The sequence below is a fragment of the Anomaloglossus baeobatrachus genome, chromosome 5 (genome assembly GCF_048569485.1).
Source record: "Anomaloglossus baeobatrachus isolate aAnoBae1 chromosome 5, aAnoBae1.hap1, whole genome shotgun sequence".
Classification (NCBI taxonomy): Eukaryota; Metazoa; Chordata; class Amphibia; order Anura; family Aromobatidae; genus Anomaloglossus; species Anomaloglossus baeobatrachus.
In genome coordinates this window covers 82,519,224-82,536,040 of record NC_134357.1, presented here as the reverse complement: position 1 = coordinate 82,536,040, position 16,817 = coordinate 82,519,224, and the positions used below count along the sequence as shown (strand labels likewise).

Here is a 16,817-nt window from a genome sequence, read left to right as displayed (position 1 = left end):
GTCTAGTTTCCAAAATGGGGTCACATGTGAGGGAGCTCCACTGTTTCGGCACCTCAGGGGGTCTCCAAACAGCATGGAATACGCTAATTGTCCCAGACAATTTTGCGTTTGAAACGTCAAATGACGCTCCTTGCCTTCCGAGCCCTGCTGTGCGCCCAAACATTTGAGTTCCACCACATATGAGGTATCTGCGTACTCAGGAGAAATTGCACAATACATTTTATGCTGCAATTTTTCCTGATACCCTTGTGAAAAAAAAGCTACCTGGTTGAAGTAACAATTTTGTGGTAAAAAAGGTTTTTTTATTTTCACGGCTCAACTCTATTAACTTTTGTGAAGCCCCCAGAGGCTCAAAGTGCTTAATAAACATCTAGATAAATTCCATGAGGGGTCTAGTTTCCAAAATGGGGTCACATGTGGGGGAGCTCCACTGTTTCGGCACCTCAGGGGGTCTCCAAACGCAACATGGAATACGCTAATTATCCCAGACAATTTTGCGTTTGAAACGTCAAATGACGCTCCTTGCCTTCCGAGCCCTGCTGTGCGCCCAAACATTTTATTTCTACCACATATGAGGTGTCTGTGTACTCAGGAGAAATTGTACAATACATTTTATGGTGCAATTTTTCCTGATACCCTTGTGAAAAAAAAAGCTACCTGGTTGAAGTAACAATTTTGTGGTAAAAAAAAATTTTTTTATTTTCACAGCTCAACTCTATTACCTTTTGTGAAGCCCCCAGAGGCTCAAAGTGCTCAATAAACATCTAGGTAAATTCCATGAGGGGTCTAGTTTCCAAAATGGGGTCACATGTGGGGGAGCTCCACTGTTTCGGCACCTCAGGGGCTCTCCAAACGCAACATGGTGAGGATAAAGATTCCAGCTAATTTTCTGTTCAAAAAAGTCAAATGGCGCTCCTTCCCTTCCGAGTCCTGCCGTGCGCCCAAACAGTGGTTTTTCGCCACATATGAGGTATCTGCGTGTTCAGTAGAAATTGCCCAACAAATTTTGGGGGTTCATTTAATCCTGCTACCCTTGTGAATATGCAATATTTGAGGCTAAATTAACATTTTTGTTGCAAAAAGTAAAATGTTCATTTTTTCCTTCCACATTGCTTTAGTTACTGTGAAGCACCTGAAGGGTTAATAACCTTCTTGAATGTGGTTTTGAGTAGCCTGAGGGGTGCCATTTTTGGAATGGTGTCACTTTTGGGTGTTTTGTGTCATGTAGACCTTTCAAAATCGCTTCAAATGTGATGTGGTCCCTAAAAAAAGTGGCTTTGTAAATTTTGTTGTAAAAATGAGAAATTGCTCATGAACTTTGAACCCCTATAACTTCCTTAAATTTTTTTTTTTTTCCCAAAATTGTTCTGATGTAAAATAGACATGTGGGAAATGTTATTTATTAATTATTTTGTGTCATATGTCTCGTTGGTTTTAGAGCATAAAAATTCAAAGTTTGAAAATTACAAAATTTTCTAAATTTTCGCGAAATTTCCGTTTTTTTCACAAAGAAATGCAAAAAATATCGGCCTAAATTTACCACTAACATGAAGCCCAATATGTCACGAAAAAACAATCTCAGAATCACCGGGATCCGCTGAAGCGTTCCAGAGTTATAACCTCATAAAGTGACACTGGTCAGAATTGCAAAAAATGGCCTGGTCTTTAGGGTCAAAATAGGCTTGGGGCTGAAGGGGTTAAAGTCTCCTCACCACTGTCATGCTGAAATGATGTGTCAGTCTCTGCAAGGAGAACAGCTTTCTCCTTAGATCTCACTATAGCTTCTCATACAGCCAGATCAGATCCCATACTTTGCACTGACGAGGGGCAATCACCCTGAAACACCGTGTCTGCAAATTGAGGTTCTGATCTGGCATAAATGTTAAGTCATATAACAAGGTTCATTAAAGGGCCATTTTTGACTTTTAGGATTGCTACCTCCAATAGGTGGCACTGGAGTTCGCCTTCTTCCTCACTGTAGAGACAATATGTAAACACAGATGTGCTGTTCCACACATTTGTTTTAACTAAAGATGAGCAAACCTGAACCGTAAAGGTCTGAGTTTGTACCGAACACTGGGTGTCCATACGGTCTTTAAAAAAAAGTCAGAGTTCGAGTGCTGTTCTTATGCAAACCACTGGATCGAGCATCGCTGAGCTCAGGTACACTCTGTGCTCGGTCCAGTAAGAACTGCTTACAGTCTCTGAATGGCTCTCAGTGGGGGTAAAAACAAAGTTTTTGTATGCTGTGTCCCCCCCCCCAAAAAAACTCTCCTTCCCCCCTCCCCCTGGAAAGACTTTGGCTGTGTGGGTGGAGAGCTGCCCAATTATTGACTTCCATTATACTCATTACTCTAGTAGAGCCAGTTAGTTCTGGTCCCCATTGACTTATATGGGGTTCTGGGGTCCGGGAATAAGTTCAGGTCAAGTCTGGGTCCCAAAATTAACTTTTAATTAAAGTCCAACCAAACCCTGCGAACCTGAACATACATGGATCCGCTCATCTCTACTCTTAACTCAATATTTCCAAAGATAAAAGGCACCAGATTTGGGGACAAATACTGATTTTACTCACTAGATTTCTAAGCTATGCGTGCCTATGTATGACCACCCAGTGATTGGGATGTGAATTACAGCCTATCAACTGTGTGTTTGGTTTTTTTTTTGTTTGTTTTGTTTTTTTTGCTTTAGAGATGACCGAATCACCTGAAACTCATTTCTGAAATATTCACTCAAATCATCTAGAAGATTTGATTTGGTCCAAGTAACTTTAGTTTGAAGCTGAGTAGAATTTGCCCTTATTGATATTTATTACACATTGAAGTCTATCCAGACCCAGAATTATTAATATTGTGCATTCGTTATCATCACTGTCCCCATTGGGGCTCACAATATAAATTCCCTATCACTATGGGTTTGGAGTGTGGGGAAAAAAAATAAGAACCTGGAGGAAACCCACACAAACATGGGGAGAACATACAAACTCATCCAGATGTTGTCCTTGGTGGGATTTGAACCCAGGACCCCTGCGCTGCAAAGCCACTGTGCTTCCCATAAGCATAATAAATGAAGGGAAGGAAGTGGTTGGAAAATAGTAAATGTTTATATTCCCCTGTTCTAGGTGCACCCTTCACTTTTTTCTGTTCCTTTGGGGTCGATGACCATCAATAACGTATGTTGCCTCCCGATTGCGACGCTTAGGCTATGTTCAGACATTGCGTTTATTTGCTGCTTTTTTGTATGCATTTTTTCACCCACAAAAAGGAACGAGTAAGTGAAAAAAATGCTTGGATCGGTTTTGGTGAAAATCCCGCAGATATAGGAAGATGTAAAACCCATTTGCAAATTAACTCAATACTGGACCAACATGTGAAAGTAAACAATGCCCTACCAACGTGTGAAAGTAAACAATACCCTACTAACGTGTGAAAGTAAACAATACCCTACCAACGTGTGAAAGTAAACAATACTCTGCCAGGTGATCATGTTTTGGTTCCAGAAAAAAAGCAGCAAAAAAGCAACGTGTAAACATGGCCTAAAGGGGGCTTTACACGCTGCGACATCGCTAATGCGGAGCCGTTGGGGTCACGGAATTTGTGACGCACATCCGGCCGCATTAGCGATATTGCTGCGTGTGACACCGATGAGCGATTTTGCATCGTTGCAAAAACGTGCAAAATCGCTCATCGGTGACATGGGGGTCCATTCTCGATTATCGTTACTGCAGCACTAACGATGTAGTTCGTCGCTCCTGCGGCAGCACACATCGCTATGTGTGACGCCGCAGGAACGAGGAAGCTCTCCTTACCTGCCTCCCGGCCGCTATGAGGAAGGAAGGAGGTGGGCGGGATGTTACGTCCCCCTTAGCTCCGCCCCTCCGCTGCTATTGGGCGGCCGCTCAGTGACGTCGCTGTGACGCCGCACGGACCGCCCCCTTAGAAAGGAGGCGGTTCGCTGGTCACAGCGACGTCGCCGGGCAGGTAAGTATGTGTGATGGGTCTGGGCGATGTTGTGCGGTACGGGCAGCGATTTGCCCGTGTCGCGCAACAGATGGGGGCGGGTACTCACACTAACGATATCGGGACCGATATCGCAGTGTGTAAAGTAGCCTTTAGTCAGCACTAGAAAATCTTGAGTAAAAGATTGAAGATGAGAAGACCAAAGGCCTGAAGTGAGCACAGTACTAGTTGAGAAGCTGCGGGGAAAGGACAGGTCAGGGGCAAGCCTAGGACACGTTAATATAATTGTTTTGTTATCTCTTTTCCCCTTTCTGGCCCTATAAAGAATGAAGCAAAATCACCGTTTTGATGGATTTGTACAAATTTGATTTGTTGTAAATTTATTTGCTCATCTCTATATGGAATATTTCCATATTGTATTCATTTAGTTTTTTTAGAATTTGGAGTCCTAAATTCAACTCAAAAAAGGTAGAGGTGCATATAAGTATATAAAAAAATAGGAATAAAAAAAGATGTGCCACAGGATACACTATGCTGTACTGTAGTTCTTGTCCATCATTTATAGCAACCATATCCTCTGGTGTCAAGTAGTCGAATGTGGGTAAAACTTATACGTGTAAATGTGTAAAGCATTATTTACCTTTGAAAACCTCAGAAGCCGGCCTTACACTATAGATGGTTGTTGGCCATCACTTCTATCAGCTGGCAGTCATCTCAGTTGGCTCTCCCATACAGAAAAGCTCTTGTTCGGCTGACGGCTCCTGTATTCTGTATGAGAGAGCAATTGCCTGACATGTCTGGCATGGATTATCTCTGGGAATCCATATGATCGGCAATCTGAAATCTGACACACTCGATCAACATCTCCTCTGGCAATTAGTAGTCTGGGACACCCAACATACATTACACTGTCATCCATAAACATCACTACCAGCGGGTTTGACCAACATTAGTCTGTGTGCTTAGAGGGAACCTGTCACCAGGTTTGTCCCTTATGAGCTGCGGCCACCACCAGTAGGCTGTTATATACAGCATTTTAGAATACTGTATATAAGAGTCCAAACCGCTCAGTATAACATAAAAATTACCTTTAGTTTGCTCACTTAGGGAGCGGTTGGGTCCAATGGGTGTTGCTGCTCACGGGTCTGGTGCCTCCTTTCTGCTGTGATCGCCGTCCTCCTTCTTCCCCGCCCTATGTGGATGACATGTCATACATCATCCACACAGGCCAGCATTGCGCTCCTGCGCAGGCACAATTTGATCTGCCCTACTGAGTGCATGCTCAGCGGGCTTTGAGAGGAGGTGCCAAACACATGAGCAGCGAAGCTCATTGGACTCGATCTTCCTGCAGGTGAGTATAATAAAGATGTTTTTTTCGTTCTACAGAGCAGCCTGGGCTTTTATATACAGCATTCTGGAGTGCAGTATATAAGAGCTCACTGGTGGTGGCTGTAGATTATAAGGGACTTATCTGGTGACAGATTCCCTTTAACTCAAAAGAACATCAACCACATCCTAGTAGTAAACGAAGGCTGTACTACTTGCCACTGCCCTTTTGCTCTTACTTTTCCCCACAGTGAAGGCAAGGTACTGTGGAACAAACTTTATGGTGATCTGTGTTTTCAAGTATAAGTTAATTTATTTTTTGTTTCTTTAAAATGTTTAGGCCCCGTCCTGATTTTTTTTATCGGTGCTTTCCTGATGGGATATCCAATGAAGAGATGCATTGCACTGGAGATGCCAGTCTTGTGTCGGAGGGCAGAAAGAGCTTCCCCAGCATCCACTCTTCCTGTGAGTAATCAGTTTTATCTGCACCTGAAAAGAAATATCCATTCCAATACACCCAATATGATTTAGTATGGATCATGCTACATTCTGTATACACTATTCTCAGTATATACTATATAAAGTCATGGCCAAAAGTGTTGGCACCCTTGAAATTGTTCCATAACATTAAGTATTTCTCTCAGAAAATTATTTCAATTAGACATATTTTATTATACACATATGTAATTAGTTTGAGTTTATTGGAACAGCACAGAAAAAAACGTGGAAAATGGTAAATTGGACATAATTTCACATAAAACCCCAAAAATGAGACAGAAAAAAGGGCTCCCTCAACTTAATATTTGGTTACACACCTTTTGGAATAAATAGCTGCAATCAATCACTTCCAATAACCATCAACAGCTTCTTACATCACTTAATCGGAATTTTAGACCACTCTTCTTTTATAAACTGCTTCAGGTCTCTAATATTTGAAGGCATCTTCTCCCAATAGCAATATTAAGATCTCTCCACAGGTGTTCAATGGGATTTAGATCCGGACTCATTGTTGCCCTTTCAGAACTCTTCAGCACTTTGTTTCCATCATTTCTTGAAGTATGTTTGGGGTCATTGTCCTGCTGGAAGACCCATGACCTAGGAAGCAAACCCAGTTTTCTGACACTGTCTACATCGCAACCCAAAATCCTTGGCTTGCACACAGGTAAAGTGCCAGAGGCAGCAAAACAACCCCCAAAACATTTTAGTACCTACAGTCAAATGTTGGTGGAGGTTCAGTTTGTCTTTTCTTTGTAGGCCTCATTCTGCTTTCAATAAACAGTAAATTAATAAGCTTTACCAAAAAGCTCTATCTTGGTCTCATCTGTAGAAAAGATGTTTTCACAGAAGGATTTTGGCTTACTCACATACATTTTGACAAACAACAGTTTAGCTTTTTTAAGTCTCTGTGTCAGGAGTGGGGTCATCCTGGCTCTCCTTCCATACACTGATGCACCCAGAGCCTGCAGGACAGCTTGAATTTCTTTGGAACTTTATTGGGGTTACTTATCGAACCTTACATCAATTTATCTTTGCCATCCACATCCAGGGAGATTAGCTACAGTGCCACAGGTTGTTAACTTCTTGATTATGTTGCGCACTGTGGAACTGTGGATAAAGAAACATCAAAATCTCTGGAGATAGGGGTACTTTACATGCTGCGACATCGCTAGCATCGGCTAGCGATGCCGAGCGCGATAGTAACCGCCCCCGTCACACATGCGATATGTGGTGATTGCTGCCGTAGCGAACATTATCACTACGGCAGCATCACACGCACATACCTGGTCGGCAACGTCACTGTGACTGACGAACTATACCTCCTTCAAGGGGGAGGTGCGTTCGGCGTCACAGCGATGTCACCGCGACGTCACTAATCTGCCGGCCAATAGAAGCGGAGGGGCGGAGATGAGTGGGACATAACATCCCGCCCACCTTCTCCCTTCCGCATTGCCGTCGGGACACAAGTAAGGAGATGTCTGTCGCTCCTGCGGGTTTACACACAGCGATGTGTGGAGCTGCAGGAAAGACAAACAACATCGTACCTGCGGTCGACCCGACATTATGGAAATGTACGACGCTACACAGATCACCGATTTTCAACGCTTTTGCGATCGTTTATCGTCGCACCTAGGATTTACACATTGCGATGTCGCTACCGGCGCCGGATGTGCATCACTAACGCTGTGACCCCGACGATATTTCGGAAGCAATGTCGCAATGTGTAAAGCCCCCTATGGACTTGTAACCTTGAGATTGTTGATGTTTTTCAACAATTTTGGTTCTCAAGTCCTCAGACAGTTCTCTTCTCCCATTTGTGTTCTCTATGCTTAGTGTGGCACACTCAAACTTACAATGCAAGAGTCAACTTCTCCCCTTTTTATCTGGTCTCAGGTGTGATTTTCATATTGCTCACATCTGTTACTTGCCACAGCTGAGGTTGAATGAGCATCACATGCTTGTAACAAAGTTGTTTACCCACAATTTTGGAAAGGTGCCAACAAAACAATTTTGGGGTCTTGTGTGAAATTATGTCTAACTGGCCTTTTTTTCTTTGTTTTTTTATTTGTGTTGTTCCAATACACACAAAGGAAATAAACATGTGTATAACAAAACATGTGTAATTGCAATCATTTTCCAGTAGAATCAACTCATTTTCTGGAACAATTTCAAATTTGCCAACACTTTCGGCCATGTCTGTAACAGTATATACCATTACAGATAACATGGACGTAGTATATGACTTTTGTTCAGTTAGCTGTTACTAAACAGAATAAAGACTTATTCCAATGTAAGATATATTCCAACTCGTTATTTGCTGAGCTTGTCAAGAATATGGTGTACTATGTTGAAAATTTCTTGAATTTGAGTAGAAACTGATAAATATCCCATTTTATATCAGTTTGAGGTGCGTTTTCTAGAAATAGCGCCACACTTGTCAATGGGTTGTGTCTGGTATTGCACCTCATTCTCATTGAAGTAAGAAAACTAACAGTAAATTCTAACACAGAAATAGTAGTTATTATTATTTTACAGAGAGGTCCCAGAGTGTGCAAGTGGTGTGAACATTAATTTTTACATAACTCAATAGTACTCGTGCAGCTAAGAAACTTTGTAACATATCTTATTAGAGAAATTGGCTTCTTTCTTCTTCTGGACTGATCATTCATTCTAAAAAATCCTCAATTCACAGGTAAAATCTTCAGTGAATACAGAAGTTCCCATTACTTAGATAGGAAATGACAGTTGGTGCTCATAAAGTTCTATGGAGATCTGTAACTGTCATTTCAGAAGCATTAGCATTAGGGGTACTTTGCACGCTGCGACATCACTAGAAAATTGTAGCGATGCCGAGCGCGATAGTCCCCGCCCCCGTCACAGATGCGATCTCTTGTGATAGCTGCCGTAGCGAACATTATCGCTACGGCAGCTTCACACGCACTTACCTGCCCTGCGACGTCATTTTGGCCGGCGACCCACCTCCTTCCTAAGGGGGCGGGTCGTGCGGCATCACAGCGACGTCACACGGCAGGCGGCCAATAGAAGCGGAGGGGCGGAGATGAGTGGGACGTAAACATCCCGCCCACATCCTTCATTCCTCATTGCAGGCGGGACGCAGGTAAGGAGATGTTCCTCGCTCCTGCGGCTTCATACACAGCGATGTGTGCTGCCGCAGGAACGAGGAACAACATCGTACCTGTCGCTGCAGCGAAATTATGGAAATGACTGACACTACACAGATCACCGATTTTCAACGCTTTTGCGATTGTTTATCGGTGTTTCTAGGCTTTACACCTTGCGACGTTGTTACCGGCGCCGGATGTGCATCACTTTCGATTTGACCCCGACGATATCGCAGTAGTGATGTCGCAGCGTGCAAAGTACCCCTTAGTCTGTCTCTATCTTCTCTCTACAAAGAATCTTTTGAGCACCAACAATCATGTTAATCATGGTAAAGATTTGTCTCCATTAACTACAGATTTTACATATTTTACCCCTAAATTGAGAGTAAAAGATTGGTCCAGGAGGACAAAGAAACACATTTTCTTGATAACATATATTACAAAGTTGCTTATTTTCATGTGTACTATTAATTTATGAAATAAAAAGTAAACAATGGTTACTCTTTTAGCTTTGTTAGTATTTCCCTGCAGTTATGCATTGCCGCACAAGGCAACAGATTCTCATTTTAGAAGAAAAGCTTCTGGCAAGTAAGAAGAAAATCTTGTTTGTATGTCCTTGTTATTTTTCACTTATTATTTTTTGGATTTTTCAATTTACTATGGATCTAAAGACCAGTGTACCCTCCGAGCGCGGATTACATGGGGAGATTTTTGGACCAATTTCAATCAGTGCTCATTCATGTTCCTTTTACTCAGGCAGAAGCAAATTGTAAGGGAAATAAACAACCATATTAGTTATCATAGACATGTGCTGCCTACCGCAATGATATTGGGCCCCATAAACAATCCAATCAGCCAACAAAAAAAATGTTATAGTCGTTCATCAGCTGATCAGTAGATTGTTTACAAAGGGCCCTAAAATCGCGAATGAGCGTTTTTTTTTAATGTTTACTTGGCCAATTATTAGTACATTTAACGGCACCTAAAGCACTTTTGGACACAGACAGAAAAGGGCACCTTTGCAAGAACAATACATGGACCCTTTGTAACCAAGGAGCTCATGAAAATACACAATTCCACCTCCTTTGGAGATAGAAATGAGCCCCCATACCTCTTGCGGCTGCACAAGCTTCATGAATGATATGTCCGCCCCTGCCTTAAAGCATACATTTCCTTTCAGGTAACATTCACTTACTTAATGAGTGTGCCTGAATAGACCCTATCCATTACTAACCTCCCGGTTTGATGTTAACTGTCAATTCAAAGCTGACCTTAACTATTACCCTAATTGCCACCACACCAGTGCAATCGGAAATGCCAGGTAAAACGCCATTTCTGCGCTAGTTTCAGGCTGTTATTTTTAGGCTGGGAAGAGCCAAATAACCATGGCACTTCCCACTCTTATAATACCAGCCCCCAGCTTTCTGCTTTACCTTGACTGGTCATCAAAAATAGGGAGGAGGCTACACTGTTTTTTTAAATTATTTATTTACATAGTTAAAAAAAATGGTTTAGGATCCCCTCTGTTTCTGATAATCAGCCAAGGTAAAGCCATGCTAATATGTAACATGGCTGTGATAAGGCTGGACGTGCTGATCCCGGAAAAGCTTCCATATTGCCTGTTCTGCAGCCTTTCAACAAGCTTTATTCGGATGATAACCCTAACAAGAACCAGACGTAAAGTTAAAAGTCTGTATTTGCAACCAAGACCCAGATACTTGGTGTTTGGTGCAAACCCCGAACTTTAAAGTTCAGGTTTGCTCAACCCTAAAGATGAGGGGATAAATGTTCCCTGTGCCGGGGCACTATATATACTTCAGGTGAATCTGACAAATGATCTTGATAAGTTCTGATATTTGATGGTAAATATGCAAGGTTACCATTTGTGTGATTATTTCAAGTTAATAAAATGAATGCACAATTAAAGATATAAAACTCTGTTGTGTTTCCGAACTCCCGGATTTCAGCACCTGTATATTAATACACTTATGACAGTGGTTGGAGGCGCATCTTGTCTGGACCTGTAAACATTTCCCGTAGGCTTTAAGCAGACGCCTGGGAGCTGTGGGAGCACTAAGATGAATGACTTGCTGTATTACCGATTGCAGCGGATGTCTGGGGAGATGGAACAGCTAAATTCTTAGTAGATTACTCCAACAATGGAACAGAAGATAAATGGGAAACTCTTTCCACCGCCTTTATGTTCTAATTGAACCTGAGCCCGAACATCTCCTATGGGAGGGGCTGCGAGCGCTTTACTTGACATCAATGCAAGTTTGCTAATATTCACCAAGACAGACATCTCCTTCAGGGTAACAGAAGTGAAGTTTTCTTATCGGAAAAACACCTGTCGTATTAGCTGAGACATTGCCAAGTCATACAAATATGCAAAGTTCTTCAATTATGCAAATGAAAATTTAATAAATAAAATAGACGTTTATGGAATTTTTGACAATGTTTATGAGCAAATCAAAGATATTAATATATACATTTGTTTTTGTATGGTCACATGCTGTACCAACGGCCCCATTCAGGTGCGCAGAACCGGCTTTCTATCACAGAAAATCTGTCGTTTGTAAATATACCCATAGCTGAAGCCTAGACGTGTGCCACTGGGGAGTCGGCCTAAAAAATAATGCAAATGTCATCTACATCACACAATGACAATGTGATAACTGAGCAGCGCTCTCAGGAACGAGCTAGATATTTGTATAGGAAATATAGCGTTGGGGGCTAGCTCTTCTTAAAGCACCACTCCAGCATTTTGGGTTTTTTTCAGGGCTGGAGTGGTGCTTCTAATCTAAGGTGCTTGACCCTAGTATTATACTCACTCACCGGCATTTTCACCTTTTATCGGTGTCACTCCAATCCCGCAGTGCTATCTTATGATTATAACTTCTGACTGGCTGGAAGTCAAAGGTAACGGATACAAGCGCTCATTGCAAGTCTATGAGAGCCAGAACAATGCTCTCATAGAGTTGTATTGAGTTTTAGCCTCTGGCACGCTCCATGAAACACTAAAGCTGCTGGCAGCTCCCAAAGTGCCGTAGACTGATGAGAGGAGTAGCAATAGAAGGTGAAGATGGCAGTTAGTAAGTATGGGAGTAGGGTCAGGGAACCTAGATTAGCCGTAAAATAAAAACAACGCTGGAGTATTGCTTTAGGCTACATGCGCACGCTGCATCTTTTTGTGTTCACAAACTGCAGCCAAAACTGCACATTGTCAGAGAGAGCCTGGAAATGTCACAAAAAATGCTTGTAATTGTAGGTGCGTTTTTGCTGCGTTTTTGTAACAAATGTTGACAAAAACGCAGGAAGAATGAACGTGCTTCCCTTTTGCCATTTGGTACTTCCCCGTACCTAGCGTGACACCTCAGCTGTTTGCAGCTTCTGTTGGACCTGGATGTGTTCAGAGTCAGTCAGAAAAGAACAGCTCTATGCACCATGTAGTGGACATTCTTGGGTACTGCATCTCAGCTCCCATTTAGTTCAGTAGTAGTTGAGCTGCAGTACCCAGGAACGCCCACTATACAGTGCTTGGATCCGTGCTGTTCCAGCGCTGCACATTGCATCTCGCCCTGCAATTGGATGTCCACAAACAGCTGATGCCAAGATTCAGAGACCCAACAATCTGACATTGATGATTAGAGATAAGCGGATCGATCAGGGAAGGATAGTGTTTGAGTCAAATTTCCCAAAATATCATGTGAATTTGAACATTCTGAAGTTTAATTTGCAGTTCACAAAAAAAACTTGCTCTGTACATTTTCCAACACTATTAAATCATGAAAGAGTGGGTTAATGTAATTTTAGGTCACCACATTTTTCTCCCATAAGGCCATGCAGCTGGGACATATAGCAGATTATCATACCTTGTACAGTGGTGGCACTACCTGGATACTGGTTTGGTTAGCTGGTTTGTACAGCAGAGTCGTTTTCCATCTTCAGAGTCATTGGGTAAGTCTCTCTCCTCTTTGGAGTGTGAGCTTTAATGATCAGCAGGGTCCTCTTTCTCCTGTAGAGTGTAAGCGCTAACGGTCAGCAGGGTCCTCTGTCTCTCTCTCTCTCTCTCTCTCTCCTGTAGAATGCAAGCTTTAATGGTTAGAAGGGTCCTCTCTCACTCTCTCTCTCATGTAGAATGTAAGCTCTAATAGTCAGCAGGGTCCTCTGTCTCTCTCTCTCTCTCTCCTGTAAAATGTAAGCTCTAATGGTCAGCAGGGTCCTCTCGCTCTCTCTCTCATGTAGAATGTAAGCTCTAATAGTCAGCAGGGTCCTCTCTCTCTCTCTCTCTTTCTCCTAAAGAGTGTAAGCTCTAATTGTCAGCAGGGTCCTCTCTCTCTCTCTCTCTCCTGTAGAATGCAAGCTCTAATGGTCAGCAGGGTCCTCTCTCTTTCCTGTAGAATGTAAGCTCTAATGGTCGGCAGGGTCCTCACTCTCTCTCTCTCTCTCTCTCTCTCCTGTAGAATTCAAGCTCTAATGCTCAGCCGGGTCCTCTCTCTCTCTCTCTCTCTCATGTACAATGTAAGCTCTAATAGTCAGCAGGGTCCTCTCGCACTCTCCTTCTCCTAAAGAGTTTAAGCTCTAATGGTCAGCAGGGTCCTTTCTCTCTCACGCTCTCCTGTAAAATGCAAGCTCTAATGGTTAGCAGGGTCCTCTGCCTCTCTCACTCTCTCTCTCTCTCTCTCTCTCTCACTCTCGCTCTTTCTCTCCTGTAGAGTGTAAGCTCTAATGGTCAGCAGGGTCCTCTCTCTCTCTCCTGTAGAATGTAAGCTCTAATGGTCAGCAGCATCCTCTCACTGTCTTTTGTAGAGTGTAAGCTCTTAAGGTCAGCAGTGTAATCTGGATCTCTTTTCTCTCCTCTGTGTGTATTTTCTCAGCAAGCAAATTTGTTTGTCTTGAATTAAATATTGGGGGAAAATGTGTTGAATTTCAATTTCAAAAGTTCTGATGACCATGAAAGTGCTGGACATACCCTTTAATGAGAACCATCCACTCTCAAAGCTGAAATAAAGGATCTGATTCAGCAAACCAAACCTTCCTGTACACCAGTGTTTCCCATCTCCAATCATCAAGACCCACCAACAGGGCATGTTTTCAGGATTTCCTTAGCATTGCATAGTTGTTGGACCTGTGCAGGTTATGAACTAATCACCTGTGCAATACTAAGGAAATCCTGAAAACATGCAGTGTTGGTGGGTCTTGAGGACGGGAGTTGGGGAATCCTGCTTTACACTATTGAGGAGTAAGTTTCCCGAAACAGCTGTTAGATAGGTGTCTTGATCGGCTAATCTCCAGGCAAGGCTTGGTAAAGATTGGGACAGTGACTTATACGGTAGTGTATATGTAGTGGGTGGGCCTACCCCCTACTAGTTCAGCATAGTTACCCGGCATTGTTATTATTAAAAATGTTGAATTTTATTATTGTATGTGATTTTGTGTATTAGGGCACCCCCTAGTGGCCGGGTGGGACGGCTGTTGCCACCGGGGAGGAGGAGTCGGCCGGATATCTAGGGAAGGGCAGTGTGTGTACGAGAAGAAGGATCCGGGACAGCAGAGAGTGAACATCTGCAGCGGCAAGTGTGAGTGTGTGAGCGGAACACCAAGGGACACCGGAGTAAAGGAGGTGGACGCAACCTCAGGGTCTATTCCGCTGGTGTGGGTCCAGTGCGTGCTTGACCGGAGAGTGGGAGCTCAGAGAAGAGGAGTATCTAGGGCATATCCCCACCAGAGGGCGCGTTTGGGCAGGTTGTCCCCAGCTCCACCAATATTGCCGGAATCTGCTGACCGGAGTGTTACTTTGTGCCTGAATAAATGTCAGTTTTTATGCATCTCAACTTTTGCCTGAAGACTTTTTGTGCATCGGCCGGTGAAAGAGACGTCACACACCGCACATTCAAGCCAGACTCCGAGGTTAAAGAAGTGGTGGAACCAGGGGTCTGCCTCAGCACCAGTGCCACGACTACACAGCCAGAGGTGCCCCTGGACCATCACTTCATGTGGCGTAGTCGGCAGGATCCGAGTCCCTTGCCGGAGAACCAGGAGACTGAAGACCAAGTAGTGCCTGAGGCACAGAATTCTGACTATGGGAGAAAATTTCCAGTCCCCTGGTGGGAAGAAAACATAGTACCCGCAGCGTTGGACCGGGTACAGGATGATGACCAGAAGGCCGTTATCTATGTTGAGGAAGAAAAGGCGCGAAAAGTTGGCGCCGAAAGAAGAGCCTGGGGCTGGCCGGTGCCGAAGAAGAGGTACGGAGTACTCCGCCCAAAGAGGGGAGGCGCCAGCTCCAGGGCATTGAGGAAAACATACAAAGTGGGCGGTGTTCGGAAAAGAAAGAAGTACCGCCGCGGAGGAGTCAAGAGAAAACGTGAGGCTGGGGGAGGATTCTGTTTAAGAGCGGGAAACAGAGGCCCGCCTCCTTTTTCCTCAGTCTGCGTTATGACTCTGCCGCTTGCTACAACCCAGCGTTTAGAGATGGCAGCACTTGGACAACCAGAGGAATTAGCTACCACCATGGCTCTGATCAGCTTAGGCCGGGGCCGACCCAGGTTCGCTTCTGCCAGTGAGGCGGCCTTGGTGGATCTTCCCATCGGACCGGGAGGTTCTACACGCCCGGATAAGGTGTCTTGGAAGACCACCTGGGACGCACAGACCGGGAACACTATCACTGAAGTGAGGGCGACTTATGCTACTCCATCAGGAAGTCGTCCGGGAGTTACAGCCTTCCCGTGGGAGACCTCACAGCTTGACGCCGCCGCTCCACCATATGCTCCCTTGTCGGAGTCGGCTGAAGACTTTGCCGAGCGTCTGGAGAAGGATCACCGTGGCTTCGTCTGGGACCCGGTAGTCGTCCCGCCCGCTGAGCCGCACCCCAGAGCTCCGTCCCCGAAGCCCGACCCTGTTCAGGAACGTCTTCTGGCCGAAAACCTTGTCCGGAAGATGCTGTCCGGTCCGGGCGGAGAGGAGCTGGCCCTGCAGTTTACTACCGGCGTGGTTGTAAAATTCAACCAGAAAGAGGGGTACGGCTTCATCCGCGAGATCAGCACCGGGGACGACTATTTCTATAATAGAGTCCACCTGGACGTGGAGGGGTTGCCCAGGCGCCTTCACACCCTTTGGCCGGGCGAGAAGGTCCAGTTTCTGCCGGACGCGGGAAGTCGCGGCCTGTTTGCAGTGGCCGTTAACCGCATGCCAACCGACCGGGAAGCGGCACTGTGGCAAGAGGAGCTGGAGTGGGAGGAGCAACAAGAGCGGCGCCGGAGCCATGCCAGACCGGTCCCGTCCGAGCCCTCTCACCCCCGGCGTACCATGGCTGCTGTTCCGGAAGCAGCGTCTGAACCGACCATTGACCCGGAGAAGATTCCATCTGTGGTAGCGGTAACACAAAACGTTACCAACAAGCCGGTCATCATGCTGGACGCGACGCCACCCGCGCCACCACCATCTCGGGCAGAGACGCCATCACCCCCGCGAGGAGCTGCAGCAGCTGCGCCCGTGGAGCCGCCTTTCGCCCCTGTGTCCTTCAGAAGAATCCGCCGCCAGCCGGGACAATCTCTGGGGGCCTACATCCAGGCTCAAGCGGAGGAATGGAAGCGGGCCTGGCCCCCAGAGTAAGTGCCTACTGCTCATCTGTTGTTTAAGTCCGGTGCTGTTTAACCAGCAGAAGTTCTTTTAGAAGTTTTACGGGTCTGTTGCCCGCCAACTAAGACCGGGAGCGCTGTTGAGCCTCCGGGCGCCCATCTAAGACCGGGAGCGCTGTTGAGCCTCCGGGCGCCATCGTAAGACCGGGAGCGCTGTTGAGCCTCCGGGCGCTACCTAAGAGACCGGGAGCGCTGCTGCGTCACTAAGCGCCCCTAAAGACCGGGAGCGCCGCTGAACTGGTGCCGCTGTTGGTGTGGACTGACCTAAAAGG

At 45.0% G+C, this 16,817-nt stretch overlaps 1 protein-coding gene across 1 annotated transcript in view; it reads left to right on the top strand.

Annotated features, from left to right (window-relative positions):
• PLPP4 (phospholipid phosphatase 4) overlaps positions 1–16,817 on the top strand; it is a 239,288-nt gene that overhangs the window by 161,646 nt on the left and 60,825 nt on the right. The window contains exon 5 of the mRNA XM_075348650.1: positions 5,626–5,750. Coding sequence (XP_075204765.1) covers positions 5,626–5,750 — 125 coding nt within the window. The remainder of the gene's footprint in view (positions 1–5,625; positions 5,751–16,817) is intronic.